General features: G+C 48.0%; 1 protein-coding gene across 4 annotated transcripts in view; it reads left to right on the top strand.

Moving 5' to 3' along the window:
- Lars2 (leucyl-tRNA synthetase 2, mitochondrial) overlaps nt 1-19074 on the top strand; it is a 100753-nt gene extending 81679 nt beyond the window's left edge. For 3 of the 4 annotated variants that reach the window (XM_041677464.1, XM_041677467.1, XM_041677463.1), the window contains 7 exons: nt 5537-5637; nt 6029-6211; nt 7441-7610; nt 9093-9170; nt 10076-10187; nt 14296-14423; nt 16237-19073. In XM_041677464.1, the coding sequence (XP_041533398.1) occupies nt 5537-5637; nt 6029-6211; nt 7441-7610; nt 9093-9170; nt 10076-10187; nt 14296-14423; nt 16237-16416 (952 nt within the window). In that variant the 3' untranslated portion in view covers nt 16417-19073. Of the gene's footprint in view, nt 1-5536; nt 5638-6028; nt 6212-7440; nt 7611-9092; nt 9171-10075; nt 10188-14295; nt 14424-16236 lie in introns of all 4 variants that reach the window. The other variant, XM_041677465.1, reaches the window with a different exon arrangement.
- Nucleotides 19075-19399: the final 325 nt, after the last annotated feature.

The following is a 19399-nucleotide window of genomic DNA, read 5'->3' as shown; positions in this document are numbered from 1 at the left end:
GAGAGAGAGGCAGAGGAGTACTTAGCCAGAGTTAGGGGGCTCACTGGTGAGTTGCAATTCTACATATTCCCAGGAGGTGGCAGTGGTGTGTCACTTGATTATATGAAACAAAATACCAATAAGAATAATAAATAAAAATATCCCAACTCCCTACCTTTGAGTCTTTTTCATTTTCCTTTCAGAAAACGCCATGCTGTATAGCCTAGACTGGCCTCAATCTCAGGCCTGTCTCAGCCTTTTGAGTAGCTGGGGTTGAGGTATGCTGCCATATGGGTTTCTATGTGTAGCCCAGGCTGTCCTGGAACTTGCTCTGTATACCAGGCTGGCCTTGAACTCAGAGAGATCCACCTGCCTTTGCTTCTCGAGTGTTGGGATTAAAGCTGTGTGCTGCCACTGCCCAGGCTGTTCCCCTGGTTCTTGATGCTACTGATTTTAATCACCATAGACATGTTTTGGGGGTGTTGGGTGTAAATCCATGGCTTTGTGTGTGGTAAGCATATTTTGTGCCGCTGAGCCACACTTCCACACCCCTGAGTTTCTTTTTTTCTTGTTTGTTTGTTGGAGACAAAGTTTCTTTGTGTAGCTCTGGCTATTTTGTAACTCACTCTGTAGACCAAGCTGGCCTCAAACGCACAGATATCTGCCTACCTCTGCCTGCCTAGTGCTGGAATTAGAGGTTTGTGACAGCATGCCCGGCTCCTGAGTTTCTCCTAAGTGTGACAAAAACCAATGCCCAGTGTGAGAGAAGAGTGGGAAACCTCACACCCTGTTGAAGGGATGCTGGCACCTGAGACAGTAACAGCAACACTGAATAAGTATGAGACAGACTTGTGCTAAAAACATGCAATTGTGCATACACAGATCATCCTTGTGGAGCTCACTGAGGTACCTCTTGGTGCTGCAGGCAGCATTCCTACTCTGTAGGGCACTACTTAATCTGCTGTTGGTCTTAAATGTGTCTGTATCTGCCTTTCCCTGCTCAGCAAGGACTGTGCTGGTTGGTTCTTGTCAACTTGACGCAAACCTTGATGTATCTGGGAAGCAGAAATCTCTCTCTGTCTCTAAGATTTATTTAATGTGCATCAGTGTTTTGCCTGTATGTCTGTCTGTGTGATGGTATAGGATCCCCTGGAACAGTTGTGAACTGGCATTTGTGTGCTGGTCTTTGAATCAGGATCCTTTGGACCATTGAACCATCTCTCCAGCCCGGAAGAGGAAATCCTAATTGAGAAAATGCCTCTGTAAGAGTGGTCCATAGACAAGGATATAGGGCTTTTTTTTTTTTTTTTTTTTTTTTGAGTAATGATTGGTGTGGAAGGGTCCCACCCCCTGTGCTTAGTGCCATCCCTGGGCAGGGGCATCCTAGATGGTGTGAGAAAGCAGGCTGAGCAAGTCAATGATCAGCCTTCCTCCACAGTGTCTGCTTCAGTTTCTGCCTCCAGGCTGTTTCCTTGACTTCCATCAATGATGGTCTGCAATGTGGATGTGAAAGTGAAATAAACTCTTTCCTTCCCTTGCAAGTTGCTTTTGACCATAGTGTTTTATCACAGCAATAAGAAGCTAATTAAGATAATACCTATTTACCTCTGTGTGACAGTATGAGCTTGGGAGAGTTGGGGGGGGGGGCGGCTAAAAATGAGGCAAACTAAAGTCCCATGCAATAGTCAACTTTATTCAGGGCATCAGACAATTTAAACTCAGAGAGTTAAGAAGAGTCACCTGAATAAAGTGTACCATCACAAGGACAAGCCACGCGTGGCAAAAATATGTTTTTCCTTAGAGGTTGTGGTAATTTGAATGTAATTGACTCCATAGTCTCATAGGGAGAGGCACATTGGGAGGTGTGGCTTTGTTGGAGTGGGTATGACCTTGTTGGAAGAAGGGTGTCACTGTGAAGGCAGGCTTTGAGGTGTCCCATGCTCATGATACCTCCCAGTGTCTCAGTTGACTTCCTGTTGCCTGCTAGATGTAGGACCCTTAGCTTCTCCTCCAGCTCCACATGGTGCCTGCATGCCGCCATGCTCCCTGCCGTGATGATAATGGACTGAACCTCTGAACTGTAAACGTTTTTCTTTATAAGAACTGCCATGGGCATGGTGGCTCTTCACAGCAATAGAAACCCTGCCTAAGACAGAGGTGTATGTTAATAACAGCTAAAGTAAATTCACTCCTATCCACTACACATGGGAGGAGCACGAAAGCACATTCCAAGAATAATTGTGTGTTTTTGAAGAGTTTCCTCTAAGCACTCAGAATTCTCACACAGCTCCATTCCTGAACTGCGTTCCCACAAGTCGTGCATTTTTTCTGTTTTAAATCCTCCCAGTGTTGCTTCGTAATTAGCTTAGGGTCCAGATGCACCGTCCTGGAAGGCGAGGACGGCTCAGGAGCTGAGCAGCAGTGCTTACCCAGTCCCTCCGTCTTCCATCCCACCGTCCCTCTGGGTCTCACCTCTGTGGCCATAAGATGTATGTTTTAAAGCAGGCTACCATCACCTGGGCTCGGTGCCCTGGGAGCAGAGAGGAGAGTAAGAGAATGGTCCTTATTAGAAGGGGCTAAAGGTTGTGGTAGTTTGAATGTAATTGACTGGATGGGTGACCTCTGTGTAAAACCACAAAGGGTGCTTTCAATGCGGTTTTACTAGTTGCTGTGGATGCAAAGGAATTTAAAGCCAACTGGGCTACTTGAGTTTGAGGCTAGCCTGGGATGCAGAGTGAGACCCTTTCTCAAAAAGCAAACAGATAGGTTGAAGAGATGGTTTAGTGGCAGATAGGTTGAAGAGATGGTTTAGTGGTTAAAAGCACTGGTTGCTGTTGCAAAGAACCTGGATTTGATTCCCAGCATGCACATCATGACTGACAACCATCTGTGACTCAGTTCCAGGGAATCCATTGCCCTCTTCTAACCTCCCTGGGCACTAGGCATGCACATGGTGCATATACATACATGTAATCAAAACCTTCACACACAAAAATAAAATAAGTCTTCAAAATATTTAAACAAAATCTGTTTTTGAGCTTGATGACTTTTGTGCACACATAGAGGAATCTCTTCTATCTTGACACAGTAGCTTGCTCATTTGGTCCTGTTACATCAACTAATACAGTCATTTGAATGGGGCCTCACAAACATGATACTCAGTATTTATATTTTTTTATATTTTAATGTTTATTGTACTGGATTTTTTTCACTTTGTAAATGGACCCCATCTCCCGCCATTGCTTTGTATACCCCTGTGCATTTCTCTCTCTCTCTCTGTCTCTCTCTCTCTCTGTCTCTCTCTCTCTCTCTCTCTCTGTCTGTCTCTCTCTCTCTCTCTCTCTCTCTCTCTCTCTCTCTCTCTCTCGCTCGCTCATTTAAAAGAGTTTAGAGCAGGAAGGTGGGCTGCATCTCAGCCAGAGCATGTATTTAGCATTTGGACCTTGAGATTGTGGTGCAGGAATCTTTTATTTCTGGTCCTCATCCCTCTCAATCTCTTGGCTGCCCTATCTACCCTCCTGAGTCTACTAGAAAATGTTCTCCTCTTTGTAACTGCCCACCCACAGCTGGTAGACGGGACCTTTGTGGGACTCACTTGGATCACTGCCCACCTAAATCAGATGACCTTGAACATAAAGTAAAAGATCCTGTGGGATTAACCTGCAAGGCTAACAGGGCTGTAGCTTGTTGGGTCTATTTAGAGTGTTAATTTTGGATTCCCTGAGTAGAAGTTCCCCCACCTGCCCTGCCCCCCATGTTAGTGAATTTGCACTCCAGAACTAGGATGTTGGAAGGCTTGTGTGCATGAATATCATCTTGCAGTCCAGAGCAGCATTAGATACTCCACATAAGATGGTGTCTGGAATTACTTGCTGAAATGCATCAAAATAGAATTGGGCAGATTCTTACAAAACAAAATGAAATGGGAGGAAAAAAAAGAATTCAGTGGTTCTTAAAAATAAAACCATTGCGGTAAGGGTGTTGGTGCATGTCTTTAATCTCAGCATCAAGGGGGAAGAGGCAGGCAGATCTCTGTGAGTTCAACACCAGTGTAATATACATAGAGAGTTCAAGTCCAACCAGGGCTACAGAGTGAGACCTTGCCAGGAAAGGCATGTGTGAGGACAGAACTGGACAATGGATCCAGCAGTTATGAGTGTTGGCTGCTCTTCCGCAGGACCCACTATGCCTGCCTGTCTGCTACTGCTTCCCACTATGATGTCATGGACTCTAGCCCTCTAGAATCATGAGCCCCAAATTAAATGCTTTCATTTATAAATTGCTTGGTCATGGTGTTTTGTCATGGTAATACAAAAAAGTAACTAAGACACACCCAACCATTAATAGCTGCTGCTGCAGACTGAAGTGGGCCAGAAAGAACAGTGTCTTAGGGATTCTGTCACTGTGAAAAGACACCTTGACCATAAAGGAAGACACTGATTGGGGCTGGCTTACAGATCCAGAGGTTCAGTCCCTTACCATCATGGCGTGAAGCATGGTGGCAGACATGGTGCTGGAGAAGGAGCTGCCATGGGTCTACTGTGGTTGGACATTCTCTTGAGCCACCAGCTCACAAACAATGACCTGGAGACTTATAATTGATCATGAAAGCTCAGCTTTAGCTTGGGCTTCTTTCTAACTAGTTCTTATAACTTAAATTAACCTATGTCTATTCGTCCATGTGTTACCACGTGACTTGTGACTTTTACCTCTCCTCCTGCATGTCTTACTCTCTCTCCACCTGGCTGGCAACCTCTCATTTTTTTCCCAGAGCTCTCTGTCCCCGGAAGTCCCTCCTAACCTCTTCCTGCCAGCCACAGTGACAGATCTTCATTCAGTATAAAGGAATATTCACAGCATCCTGCATCTGGATTGACAGACAGCAGCAAGTGAAAGTGAACTACAGGCTTGGCTTGAGCTTCTGAAACCTCAAAGCCTGATCCCAGTGACACACCTCCTCCAAAAAGGCCACGCCCACTCAAGCGTGGCCACACCTCCAATTGTATCACTCCCTATTGGCCTGTGGGGCCATTTTTACGCAAACTACCACAAAAAAGTAGATACTATTTAGATTTTAACAGAAATGATCTATTCCTGCCCAACTTGTCAGATTTAAACTTTAAAAGAATCTAAGCATGTGCTATGCTGAGGGGAATAGTAAGCATCCTTCACAAAGACAGCCTTCAGTGCTCCAGGCCTGATGGGCAGCCGGCACCCAGTGATGCATATTTTCATGCTGTCATTTGGTTCCATCTTCCCACTGACACCTTGAGAAAAGTTTCTCTTGCTCCCATGTTCTAGGTTGGTATGCTGGACACCCAGAGCAAGTTAAGTGACTTTTGTGGCTCATAGGCTTTCCAGAGCTGAGGCCAGTGTTCTTTCTTCTTCACCTCTGGGAAGTGGATCTGAGCTTAACCTTGGCTGCTGCTTTGACTTGGTGTTACCACTGCATCCAAGGAGCCTAACTTTCAGGTGTGGTCTATAGAGATGACTTCTGGATACCTTATGTCCTTGCAGCCCCACATACACCCCCTTTTCCCCTGTGATCCTTCCTCAGGGAGCCTTTCCATAAACTGCTAGCCCAAGGCCTTATCAAGGGACAGACATTCCGCCTTCCATCTGGACTGTGTCTGAAGAAGGAGGATATCGACTTCACAGGTAAGGTGGGCCCAGTCTGGCTGGAACAGGTAAGAACCAAGTTCAGGTTCAGGAGCTCTTAGGAAACCAGCATCTGTTGGTCCTGGCTGGGTGCAGAGGCTAAGACAGATCCTGGTCAGGCCTCCGCAGGCTGCTCCCGGGACTGGTTATCCCCTCCTAGCAAGCTCCATCTTGTGTAACATAGTGTTTGCTTGGGCATCCCTCCTTGTCCAGCCTCATTTGACAGTCCATTGCTGGACAGAGCCTTGAACTCAGAACATGGAGTCTTCCAGGACCTTTTCCCACGCTGCCCCCTTCCTTGACACGCTGAGTGCGGCTCTGCTTTCCCAAGCTCCCTGTTCAGGACCCATTTGGAATTGTGCATTGTTCTAAGTATTCTTTTGGCTTCTAGGTCCTGCTCCTGTTTGTGCAAAAACAAAAGAGAAGTTAGAGGTGACATGGGAGAAGATGAGCAAGTCCAAACACAATGGGGTAGACCCCGAGGAGATTGTGGCTCAGTATGGAATTGACACGATCCGGCTCTACATCCTCTTCGCAGCCCCTCCTGAGAAGGACATCTTGTGGGATGTAAAGAGTGAGTCTCCTTCCTTCCGCTGCTGCTTCCTCTGCGGGCTACCCCGAACTCTAAAAGAACTGAGGAGGAAAATGTCTTACTGGAAACAGTAGTGGCGAATTCTAGATGTCATCTTGTCCAGCCTTCTGTCCTTCTCTAAGACCCTAGCTCTCCATTGTTCAGGGGCCTCGGGTCCTTAGGTGGGGAGAGGAGAGGGGGTTCCCACTGCTCCCCGTACACTTGCTGGCAGTGGGACCCAGCACAGGCTCTGTGCTGATTACAACGTGGTCTCTGGACAACTGTTTCCTTGAAGACCGACCCCCCTGCTCTTACCTAGGCCTGCTGAGCTGCAGAAGCAACTCTTCTTTCCACACTTCCTGAAAGTTTTTTCTAGAACAGAGTCCTCCCCTCTCACCAACATGATGCCTGGATCCTGGGATCACGTGTAACATCAGCCACTCCCTGCTAGCTTCACTTCCCCCGGGAGATTTGTCTTTCCAAAGCTTTCATTTTGCCCTTGAGATCTGCGTGGATGTGGATGTGGGAAGTGAAAGGAATCCATTTTATCTCAGGATTGGCTAGTTTCTCACTACGTCTTGTGGCAGTGGGTCTGGACAGAGGTGACAGATACCACCCTGACAAACTGCCTGGAGAAACAGGCGGGACACACAGAGCAGTGAAGGCAGTGGCTCGGCTTTCCCCTTTCCACTGGGCAGGTCCCCACTGTGTCCCCTCTCTTGAGAATGCCCAACCCAGTGGCCACGGGGTTCAGGAATCTGTACCCCCACTTACTTGATCCAGGACCACCAAGTGTGCTGTTCTGCTTCCCCAGGTCAGAGCAACCACTGTCTAACCGCTAGACTTGGTGACACACACACCTCTGGCAAGGTGAGGGGTTGTCAGCTGACCTCACACTGTGCCACAGACTGTTCCCTAGCATGTTGTACAACCACTCCCACTGCTACCTGTCCTCATGAGGTCCCAGCTTCCCTAGTATTGGCAACTGTCTTGTGTACGCAGTTGGCCCCAAGGCCTGTCTGTCAGAGCAAGCTTGCTGACCAGAAGGCAGGGTGCTGATGCCCATCCTAGTACAGATAGCAACTGCTGAGCAGCCCTGCTGCCTCTGCTCAGAATACCAGGGAGACCAAAAGGGGTTAGGGTTAGGGAGGATTCTGGAAGGACCATGGGGCTTTTCTCATTCCTTCTTACCAGTACTCTTTCTTTGTCTTCTTGATTGCCACAAAATGCAGCGGATGCTCTCCCTGGAGTACTGAGATGGCAGCAGCGGCTGTGGTCCCTGACAACGCGATTCATTGAGGCCAGGACCTCTGGGTCAGTCCCCCAGCCTCAGCTGCTGAACAACAAGGAGAAAACCAAGGCCCGAAGCCTCTGGGAGTACAAAAACGCAGTCATAGCTCAGGTCAGAACCCACAGACCTTGGGTAACTGTGTCACTGCTCACTCTGAGGGAGCCTTTGCCCAGTGTTCTGTGCAGCCTGCGCACCCTGAGGGCCTGGTGGTCTGCGCAGCCTGTATACCCTGAGGGCCCGGTGGTCTGCGCAGCCTGCACACCCTGAAGGCCCAGTGGTCTGCGCAGCCTGCACACCCTGAAGGCCCAGTGGGTCTTCTTTCCTTGTGAAATAGACCCGATGCCTTGATTAATTGCTGCCACTGTTTTTGCTGTTTTACTGAGACTTCCTGATGGAAAGAGATGCTTTCTAAAGAATGGCTGTCCCTCCCACCCTGTCACCTCTTCCACCGTGACCTTAGGAAGCCACCTATTTCCTGAGTCTCTGGAGTTGACCTGCAGATGAAGCCAATCTCTGATGAGACATGGCACATTGTGTTAACAGGGGTACAGAGATGAAAGAGACAGAATGCCATAAAATACCTTCTCGTTTTATAGATGAGTTTAAGACCCAGGCAGGTCAGATGTCTTGCTTAGAATCCTACAGCTAACGAGGATCCATGCTCCCTGAACTCATCGGGAGTTCGTCCGCTTGCTTACTTGGGTACACAGTGTCCAAAGGACTTGTTTTAGGTTAATCTCTCTAAATACGAGGTTATTTTTCATGGGTATCTGATAACACAAATTCTTCTTGGACTGATTTTTTTTTTTTACTCGTTAATTTAGGGTTGGATGTAGGTTGGTGGTAGCCCGTGCCCACGCCTGGGTTCCTCCCTGAATTAAAAAGAAAAGGGGGCTGATTCAAGCCTGTGAAGTCACCCGAGGCCACTTCTTGCCTGGACTGTAGCTCGGATGACATTAATGGCATAGCAGGGTTTCTGTTGGTTTTTGTGACCTGACCGAGTGGCTCTGGGTCTAGCATGCCTGTCTAATGGCATTTCTTCAACTTTATTTCCATCCAACTCTGGGGATCCGATTGGTGCCAAATTATTGCTCTCATACCATGCATGTTCTCTCTGGAGCATAGGTCAGATCTTTGATGAGTTGTTTCAACAGCTGGGAACTCTTGGCATCTCAAAGGTGTGGCATTTTCTTTTCTGCAGTGGTGGGGAATCTTGCTCCAGGCCTCACTCCCGCTAGAGCTAGGTGAGCGCTCTACAGTGGTCTGCATCGCCTGCTTTATCCACTATTGTCTTTATGCTGCTTGTCCACTGCCCCCTGCTCAAGCAGCCAGCGTTGTCTCCTTAAGCCTCTGTTGTGGGAAGCAACACGGTCTCAGATGTGGAAAGAGAGGCAGTCTTAACAGCAAAACAGCATTGACTTTGAATTTAAAAGTCTTCGTCCTCATAAAATCTAGATATATTCAAGGCAATAAATGTATTTATAAGTATCTTTTGTTATATTCACTTAGCTTCTTTTTATCATTCAGTTTTCTTCTGGAAAGCTAAAAAGAATTTCTGAAGAAAGTTAGTAAAAATCAATTTTTTGCCAACAGGTAACCACCCATTTCACAGAGGACTTTGCGCTGAATTCTGCAGTTTCTCAGCTGATGGGACTCAGCAGTGCCCTCTTGGTAAGTACCTGGGCCCCACTCAGTAACTGGGGAGGGAGGGGAAAGTGCTAGAAGTGCTAGGTAGGAACTTACTGCTTCAAGGATAAAGATTTATTTATTTATTATGTCTGCAGAAGGTTGTCTGAGCAAAGTTGTTTACTTTTCTGAGACAGGGTCTTGCTACATAGCGCAGGCTGGCCTGGCCTTTGACTTATGATGATCTTCCTGCTTCTGCCTCCTAGCTTAAAGCCTTTTTTTAAATCTCCAGTCTTTTGTGAGAGGACATAGAGGCCCCAGAGATTAGATGCCATGTCTGAATGAGTAGTAGCAAAGCCAGGGCCAGGCTTAGGCCTCTTTCTGTTCTAACCTTAATCCCCTACTGCCTGATTTCCTGCGCATGTCAGGCAGTTTCCTTGGCATTGTGGCATTGTGGCATTGTTACTGTTTGTATTATTTAACCTAGATGGAGCAGAGTTGTTACTCCCAGTGATAAAGGAGCCGTCCTTTTCAGTCCCCTCACCAGTTTGCTACATGTAACTCCAGTTTTTTCTGCTAAGGAAGAACTTGTCAATAATTGTGGATAGAGAGAACCGACACCCTGGTATTCCCCAGGAAAACCTTAGGCAACAGTTCTCTGCGTTTTCCCCTGGGCCACAACACACAGGAAACCTTGCAGGGTGCTTACAAGTTCTGACCTTGTTCCCAGAACAGTTTTCCTCCTTGCTGAGGCTTAGCTTCTTCCTCTGTCAGATGAGGAACAAACCCTGCTCTTGAAGGGCAGTTGTGAGGACTGAGTATGAGACTCAAAGCAGTAATAAAGAATGTTTCTCCCACCTGCTGAGCCTCCAGATTCTACTTCATTCATGGCCTGTCTTGCCCCTGCTTATTTTGTACCCCAGTCTTAAATGTTCCTTCCTCTTCCCTAGCAAGCCTCTGAGAGAGTGGTTCTCCACAGCCCTGAGTTTGAGGATGCTCTGTGTGCCCTGCTGGTGATGGCTGCCCCCATGGCTCCTCACATAACCTCAGAGCTCTGGGCAGGTACGTAAGAGGGTCCTTGTCTAACTAGTTACTACTGACGAGCATTTGCCCAAGCCTCTCATTGATCATTATTTGTGTAGCTCAGCAAAGGTCTTAGTCAGAGTGCTCTTCTTCCCTTGAGGGTTCAGCCGCTCACTCTGTGTGTGTGTGCGCGCGCACGCACATGTGTACATGCATGCTTTGTTGTAGGTGTGGGCATGTATGTGCCATGAATGTGAAGGTCACAGGACTATTGTAATAGGAGCAGCGGGGCTGCATCCCCAACACCCCGGCCGCCTGCACGGCTAGCTTTACCCGAAATAACAACACACAAACTGTATTCATTTAAACACTGCTGGGGCTGGAGAGATGGCTCAGCGGTTAAGAGCACTGACTGCTCTTCCTGAGGACCCGGGTTCGATTCCCAGCACCCACATGGCAGCTAACAACTGTCTGAAAATGCAGTTCCATGAGATCTGACACCTTCACACCAACAAACATAATAAAGTTAAGTAAATAAATAAAAAAAAAAGTTTTTAAACACTGCTTGGCCCTTTAGCTCTAGCCCTTACACAGGACAACCTTTGGGTGTCAGTCCTCGTCTTTCTACTTTGTTTTGAGACCAGTATTAACCACTCTGTAAGCCAGGTTAGCAGGCCTGAGAGCTACTAGAGATGTCCTGGTGTCTGCCTTCTGTGTCCCCATAGTAGCATCTTGGACTACAGATGCTTGGGCTCTGTGTCCAATTTTTGTATCAGTTCTGGGCATCCACGCTCAGATCATCGAGCTTGCTTGACGAACACTTTTGCCTTATCCACTCTTCCCTGACCTGTCTTCATTGTGAACTCATGAGTTAAGTTCAGATTTTATCTGTTTTGTTGTCCAAGCCACTTCCACAAATGTTTGCCCAGACACCGAGTCTCCATTCCACCAGGTCCTCTGATTGTTTTTGTCTCGGGTTTGTTGTTGTTGTTGTTTTGTATGTTTATTGTTAGTTTCTGGTGTTAGAAATCGAGTCCATCTTTGTGCTCGCTAAGTATGAGCTCTACCAGCTCCACCACTGAGCCACACCCCGGCCTCTGATGCAATGGGGATGTTGTTCTTCCAAAAGCATGCGAGCAAATTCATGTCTCTGGGAAAGGTCAGCGTGAAGTGGCCTTGCTTCCTGTGCATTTTCTTGACATTGCCAAGGCCGCTGCAATCAGTGTCAGCACAGGTTCAGGCCCTCCTGGCATACTCAGGGGAAGTAGCTAACACAGACAAGGATGGGGAGATGAGACTAGAGACAGGCCCAAGAATGCCACCAGGAGAGGGCTGCCATACACAGAAACTGTGACCGCCCCCCCCCCAGAACCCCCAGCAATCACTGTGGACCACCAAGGCAGCCTGGCGTCCTGTACTCTCGGTGGGATGGGGGAGTTTTATTTTCTACAAGAAGGTCAGCTCTCCAGAGGTGGGGATGGAAGGGGTGCAGCTGGCCCTGCGTGATAGCCCTGCATGCCAGCCCTGCGTGCCAGAGCCTTGGCGCTATCTCTGCACCCAGACCTTCCCTCTTTGACCTGTCACCTTGGCTGTGTTGTGTTTGCCGTGCGCATGTTGGGTATTTTCACTTAAAAGAGCAAAGTGGCAAAATCTTGCACATATGCAGGGCCCCGAGCTCCACCCCCTGCAGCCGAGCCGCACCATCCAGAGAAAGCCTGGTGAAACACTGTACCTATAAATAAGCATCCTGATTACGCCAGGAAATCTGGGCTTCCTTGTGTTTTCAGTGGAATGTGTAACAGCTTCTGTCCAGAACATTTCATCCAAGACCCTTTCATCTCCTAGACATCCTGTATGACTTCCATACGGAGGTTTTGGAAACCTTCCCGTTACATCTGGGTCACAGGACAAACCACCACCAGCTCAGCAAATAAAGACATGATTATCTGCTTTTGGTGACCTCCATCTTACTTTTAGAGGAGGAAGAAGTTGGAATCTTCTCTGCATTGGCCAAAAGGCCATTAAGACCATTGAGAAGTACAACAGCTCAGGCCAGGGCCAGCTGGGCACCAGGGGAAAGTCATGTCTTGTACTTTGGTCTAAGGAGTCTTCACTTCCCTGCCAGTACCTGGCAATACAGGATCACCTGAGTGTCAGGTAGGAAAACTTACAAAGCTGCACTGAATGAATATGCCAGAGTCGAGGCAGAGACCAGTGGGGTAGAACATGTCAGCGCTATCAGTGGTTGGTCCACAACACAGGCCCACCTAAGGACTGTGAGTTTGGGTCTGTGAGAAGACGGGGAGTTTGTGGTGGGCACAGCCAGCGGTTACTAACACATGTTTGAATAAAGCTGATCCTGTGTGTGTGTGCAATGCTAACGTCAGACTCAGGACAGTGTTCATGCTACCAAACCAATCCCAGTATAATAATATTTTGTAGGAAAAGGAAGCTTTATGCAAACAAACTTAGTTTGGAAAGTTTGTGATTTTGAAGATAATTTTTTAAAATATTTATTTATTATGTATACAGTATCCTGTCTGCTTGTATGCCGAAGGCCCGAAGAGGGCACCAGACCTCATTACAGATGGTTGTGAGCCACCATGTGGTTGCTGGGAATTGAACTCAGGACCTTCGGAAGAGCAGGCAATGTTCTTAACCGCTGAGCCATCTCTCCAGCCCTGAAGATAATTTTTTATATTATAAACAAAATTACTACTAAATTTGAAAGTTAAATAGGAAGGAGAATGAAACCTTTCAAAGAAACCAAGAGAAAATTCTTGAACTGATTTCACAGTAGGGGACAAACTCTGTACTTCAATATCTTTTCCAATTTCAGAGCTGTGAGTGTCACGTGGTGGAGCACTTGCCAAGCGTGTGCACCTGGTTCATCACCAGCACAACTGTAACATACACACATATGTATGTGTGGAGCACTTGCCTAGCGTGTGCACCCGGTTCATCACCAGCACAAGTGTAACACACACACACATGTATGTGTGGAGCATTTGCCTAGCTTGTGCAAAGCCCAGGCTCATCTAGCACAACTGTAATACACACACAAATATGTATGTATAAAAGCAATAACTGCTTCTTGTGGAAACCTGTAAAACAGTGTTTTTAAAATAAAAAGGGGGACTGGAGAGATGGCTCAGCAGTTAAGAGCACTGACTACTCTTGAGGACATGGCTGCTCACAACTGTGACTCCAGTTCCAGTGTCAGACACCCTCACAGACACACATGAAGGCAAAAACACTAATACGTATAAAATAAAAATAAATATTTTAAGAAAGAAAAGGGGGATCTTGAGGTATAGATTAATGGTAGAACATACACTTAGCATGTCTGAGGGGTCCATTCCTAGCCCTAAAAGATGGAAGGGAGAAGCCCCTGCACTCTCTGAAAGGAGCCTTGAGACGCTTTATACCTGACCACCTTCATGTGGCCTACCCTGAGCCAGAGGCTAGTATATGTAGTAGGGTGAGAGCTAAGTTCTCAGGAGGGCTGAGAACTTCCTTCTGTCCAGTGCACTCTATGTGGAAAAGGACCAGAGAAGATTTTGATACCAAAGACCAAGGTACTCATGACAGCAGAAGCTACGAAGACAGCCTGTACTTAGGGGCCAGTTCTCAGGAGACATTCCTTCCCCAGCGAAGGGGTAACCCCAGAACATCGGCAGTCTTGTTTTTCCACTCATTTCAGAGTACCATGTCCACCCATCTGCACATCTTTGCATGCTTTTTATAGAAAGGCTGCGTGGAACACGGGGTCACAGACCAGCTGTGGGAAGAGGTCAGCTCCTCCCTGGGCACCAGGGCACCACTTGGTTCTCAGGCTCTAACAGGCTCTAGGCAGTCTTCACTTCTACCCCGCTGATAAGCCATAAGTCACAAGAATGTCAAATAGGGAAAAGTTTTAAAAATTAACAAGAAACTCTGATGCTAGCACAGGAACCCAAGACAGAAGCCAACAAAACAAAAGGCACTAGCACCCCTCGGAGTGGCCGGTCCGCAGCCTCATGGAAAACGTCACGTTATGGCATCCCTAGCTTCCTCGGAAGGCTCGAAGCCAAGGGCAGCCTTGCACCCTGTTCATGAGTCCTCTGTGTGTTCAGAGTGGCCTGACCTTCTGTGCCTTGTGTTGCAGGCCTGGCGCTGGTACCAAGCAAGCTCTGTGACCACTATGCCTGGGACACTGGCGTGATGCGGCAGGCCTGGCCCACGGTGGACTCACAGTTCCTTCAGCAGCCTGATATGGTTCAGATGGCCGTTCTGGTGAGTGACTCCTACAGCGTGGTGCTAGACTGTGGTCTGCAGACCGTCCCCAAGCCAGCCCTACAGCACAGAGGTCTGTGTTCCCTTCCGTGTTCCTTCACTGTATCCCAGAAGCATGCAAGCCTCAACTCTCAGGGCCTGGAAGGACTTAGAAAGGGGAAATACCAGCCTGGTCTGCCTTAATGACTGCAGTGTCTTCCTGCTGCATAGGAGCACCTGGTAGGCTTGAGGGGACAGGGTAGGGAGATACATAGAAGGTGACACATGTCTGTCAGTAAATAATACCTCTGTAGGGCTGGAGAAACGGCTCGGTGGTTAAGAGGACTGCATGCTCTTCTAGAGGACCTAAGTTTGATTCCCAGCACCCACGTAGTGGCTCACACTCCCTGTTACTACAGTTCCAGGAGCTCTGCTGCCCCTTCCAGCCTCCACTGGCACAAAGCATGCATGTGGCGAATAGATAAACATGCAGGCAAACCACCCGCTCATGTAAAATGAAATAAAAAAAATTAATGTCTCTGTCAAGCATCTTTTAGTAAAGTTACATAAAACTCTTTTCCCCGTTTTATTTTTATTTTTTATTTTTGGCAAACTGCACCATTTTCAATATATAAGGGTAATGAAGGAGGGGAAGTTCAAGGTTCAAATTTTTGTTTTAGTTTGTTTTTAGGTTCTGGGGTTGAACCTAGAGCCTAGGGCATTCATTCTCGGCAAGTAATGTCTTGCTTAGCTGCATTCCCAGCCCTCTTTCTTTCTTTCTTTCTTTCTTTCTTTCTTTCTTTCTTTCTTGTTTGTTTTTCGAGACAGGGTTTCTCTGTGTAGCTTAGGTGCCTGTCCTGGAACTAGCTCTTGTAGACCACGCTGGCCTCAAACTCAAGAGATCCACCTGTTTCTGCCTCCTGAGTGCTGGGATTTAAAGGTGTGCGCCACCACTGCCCAGCCCCAACCTCTTCTTATGTTTTACTTTGAGACAGGGTCTCAGTAAATTGCCCAAACTGACCTTGAGCTTGACCCTCTTGCCTCAGCCTTCAGGGTATCTGGACTTACAGGCCTGTGCCACCAGGCCCAGAAAGAGTAGTTTGTTTTGTTTTGTTTTTCCTGTAAACCTTTAGTGTCAAAACTAGATCCCTGTAGCTTCCCCTCTATGCAGAATCAATGTGTTTAGTGTGAGACAGTTTTTGGGACATCTGTTAATGGCTTAAGTGGCAGAAGGTGAGGAGACCAGGACAGGCTTTTTACCTGATCGTCTGGAAGATAGGTGCAGTGGAACTAGGTCATGTTCGTCCAAATGTGGTTTTCCTTGTTTTATCGGAGGCTACACCATTAGTAGTTAAGGAAGCAGCTCACCCACGTCCAGTCCTGACTCTAGTCCAGGCATAGTGCTAGGTCATAGGGATGCAAAATCAAACAAAAGCCAGGCACAGTAGTTTACTCTGATATTCTGAGGCAGGAGCACCACTGTAAGTTCGATGCTAGCCAGGGATACATGATACGACTTTGTCTTAACAAAAACAAAAAATCCAGTGGGACAAGAGGGTTCCTATCCTCAAGGAGCTTAAAGCCCAGACAGACAGAAAAGCACACAAGAAGGAAGAGAATAAACAAAATGAACGTGTATTGTGGAAAGTGCCAGCATCACACCCACCCTGGAGACTGAGAAGCAGCAAGTCCCTGCAGGCTGCCAGCAACCCTTGCCACACCGTACCTGTGCCAGATGTAGACTTAGGAAGAGTCCTTAGCTTAGGCGTCAGAGCACCCTGACAGCCGCCTCCCTGAGGACTCTCCTCACTCTCTCTGCTCTTTTCCTTCTCAGATCAACAACAAGGCCTACGGCAAGATCTCTGTGCCCCAACAAGTTGCCCAGGACCGGGACAAAGTCCACGAGTTGGTTCTCCAGAGTGAGCTGGGCACCCGGCTGTTGCAGGGGAGAAGCATCAAGAAGTCCTTCCTCTCCCCCAGGACTGCCCTCATCAATTTCCTGGTGCAGGAGTGACCAGGGCCTTACGGACCCTCCTCTGCCCAGATCAAGGAAAGGATGTTAGCTTAGGAGAAGAGAAAAGACAAACATCGGGGCCATTGGCCTTGTCCCGGGACAGACTGGAGTCATCAGGACTCCCACACAGGGTGTGGAACTACCTGAGATGCTGCTGGGTGGGAACAAGGAGAAGAGCAAGGCTGGCAGACAGCTAGGAGCGTCTGCACACAGCTCTGTGTGTCTCGGGCACTTCTGCACACAGTCACACAGACCAAAGGGGCCAAGCAGGCTCAGGAGCTGCACAGGAGTCCAGGTGGTGCTGGCTGGACTTTTGGCTCCCAGGACAGACACAACCCTTTGATATATGTTCAGGGTCTCATTTGTGGCACGGGACGTGGACACTGGCATCTCTACAATTGTTGTGCGTGTCTCCAGCACCTTTCACATAGGCGTCACATAGGTCTCTTCCCCTCCAGCCGGGTGGCCTCTTCTGAGTCTGAGGGCCATGCTCTGGGATAGGACTTCGCTTTACTTCTGAGCTGGAACAGAAGGACCGTATCATAGCCCCTGTTTCCGTGTGTGGAGTGTGCTCTGTGGTGAGCGAAACTGTGTTCTGAGTTGCTGATCCCCGCAATGGCCCCATCCTCACAGCCCAGCAGGGGTTTGAACCCCACACGGCTCACATGAGCCTCAGATAGTGATGCCATCAGTTTGGCCCCCTGAATGTCACTAGCAAGAGCAAGTTCACCAGAGAGGAGTTGTGTCCTGAGTGTCACCTCCTGTGTCCAAGCTGCTCTGATTTAGCTGTTTAGGAGATGGCCAGGACTGGAGCCAGCTCACCAGTAAATTAGACAAAGCTGATTGTTCTGAGAGTCATTCGTAAAGTGCTCTTATAGACGCGGTTTGAGCAAGGGCTCGAGGCCTAGTTGTGGGGAGGAGAGAAGAACTTAAGTCTTTTCAGGATGCAGAAGCTCCGTGTCTACAATCCAGTGCCACCCAGAGATGGCTGTCATTGTCTCCTACTGTTCAGATGGCTTTTAGTGTCATAAGTGTATAGCACTCTGAGACGTGTCTGTGATCTCGGAACAGACCAGTGTACGCCACCATTCCAGGCCCTGGTTCTGTGCTGCCTCCCTGGAATGCCTATGGTCTGTCACCTTGAACATATGTCACCTTGACCTCCATCTAGGCCGGGCTCATCCAGGCCCATGAGCAAGAGAGGCTCATGCACAGGATCTTGAGCTTGACACTGTGCCAGGTGTCCATGCCTAGAAATTGTAATTTAATTGTAGCCATCATAAGGGATTTAGAATTTTTTACAAGTGAGGCTGCTGAGGGTATAGCTCAGGGGTAGAGGGTGAGCCTAGCATGGCCAGGCCCTAGGTTCCATCTCCAACACAGAAAAGCAAAGCAGCTCTACCAGAGGAACTGTGGCAGCACACCTGTGATCCCAGCATGGGAGAGGCAGAAGGACCATGGGTTTGACGCTATCTTTAGCTACATTAGACTCTGCCGCAAAGAAAAACTACCAGTGATCCTACCACCAAAGTTTGAGAACACTGGATTAATGAATGTTTCTGAACCATAATTTCTACCCAGTCCTTTCTCCTTCATTTTCATCTTACCTGGGATGAGTTTGGCCCAGGACTGTGAGGAAGTAGAGGTGGGAGAGATTTGGACCAGAGAGGAAGGCAGAGCCTCAGTTCTGGAGAGTTACGTTAAGAGGATCCCCAAGCTGACGCAGGTGACTGTCCCATGACACACAGGAGTACGTGAAGATAGGGTGAGGGCTTTGGTTGTTTTGTTTTCTCCAGGAATGAGCTTGGTGGCCTTGATGAACTAGGGGTAGCCAGTCCTTCAGTTGGGCGTTCTCTGTCCTAAGCACTGGACCAGCAAAGTCTGTAGCCTTCTGGACCGACACACTGGGCTTTGGAGAACATTCTCTCCAAGAAGATGAAACTTGAAAACATGAACTCATTGGTACTTCCTAGGGGACGGTAGATATGATGGAACAATTGGGCAGAAAGTTGTTCCCTGTGGGTGAGTGCCTGGGGTGTGGTGTGATCTGAGTCAGAAACTCATTATCTCAGTTTCTACAGAGCCCTGGAGGGTAGGAATTATTCTCATGAAGATGAAACAAAACAGAATAAAAACACAGCAAGCTGAGAAACTTGGTAATTTGCCTAGTTTTCAAAGCTAACACACAGAAGAGGCAGGGTGTAAACTCACATCTGGCTTCTTCATGCTGTCCTGCTGTGTCACTGGGCCCTCGCCTAAACGCCTGTCTCGATTGATGCATGACAACATGATAAATGTCTGGCAGGGTCCCCTCAAGGGAAACTAGTCAGTCTCAGAGTCTGGGAAAACACTGTCGTGGTGCCTACTCTGTCGGGGCAAGTGGTTGGCTGGTGAGAAGCCAGCCTGGCTTGGTCCTGTAGGTCAAACATAAAGGCTTCTAGCTCCTGGGAGATTCAGGTTCCAAGTGGGTGAAGGTTATTTCTCTGGAGAAGTCGGTAAAGAGAATTTGTGAGTAAGAAAAATTGGTGCCCTACATGAATGCTGCCAGAGTGGGCATCTGCCAAAGAAAGGGAAACTGACTCCCAGCACCAGAACACTGAGGTGGGTCCATTGCCCAGGCTTTCCTCGCCCAGCCAGAATACATTCCTTCAAATAACAGTCCTTACAAATATGAGCATCCAGTCAGGGGAAGAGAAGGCAGTCAGCTAAAGACGGGGTCTTAAATTGTGACATGGAAATTTTCTCACAAGTAAAAGTAAGATACCCTAGGCAATGTGATCCTAACCTTTTGATTCAGCCTAACTCTACGGCCCAAGTTGTCCTGGAACTGACAGATCTTCCTTCCTGCCTCATCCTCCTGAGTACTGGGATTTCAGGCACGCATCACCATAATTTTAGATTTTTTTATTTGTGTATATGTGTGTGTGCCATCTTGTGTGTGTGTGTGTATACCGTATACATGCAGGTGGCTTCAGAAACCAGA

The sequence above is a fragment of the Microtus oregoni genome, unplaced genomic scaffold (genome assembly GCF_018167655.1).
Source record: "Microtus oregoni isolate MIOR12 unplaced genomic scaffold, Mior012 000028F_ref0000031, whole genome shotgun sequence".
Taxonomy (NCBI): Eukaryota; Metazoa; Chordata; class Mammalia; order Rodentia; family Cricetidae; genus Microtus; species Microtus oregoni.
This window is presented reverse-complemented; position numbering and strand designations above follow the sequence as displayed.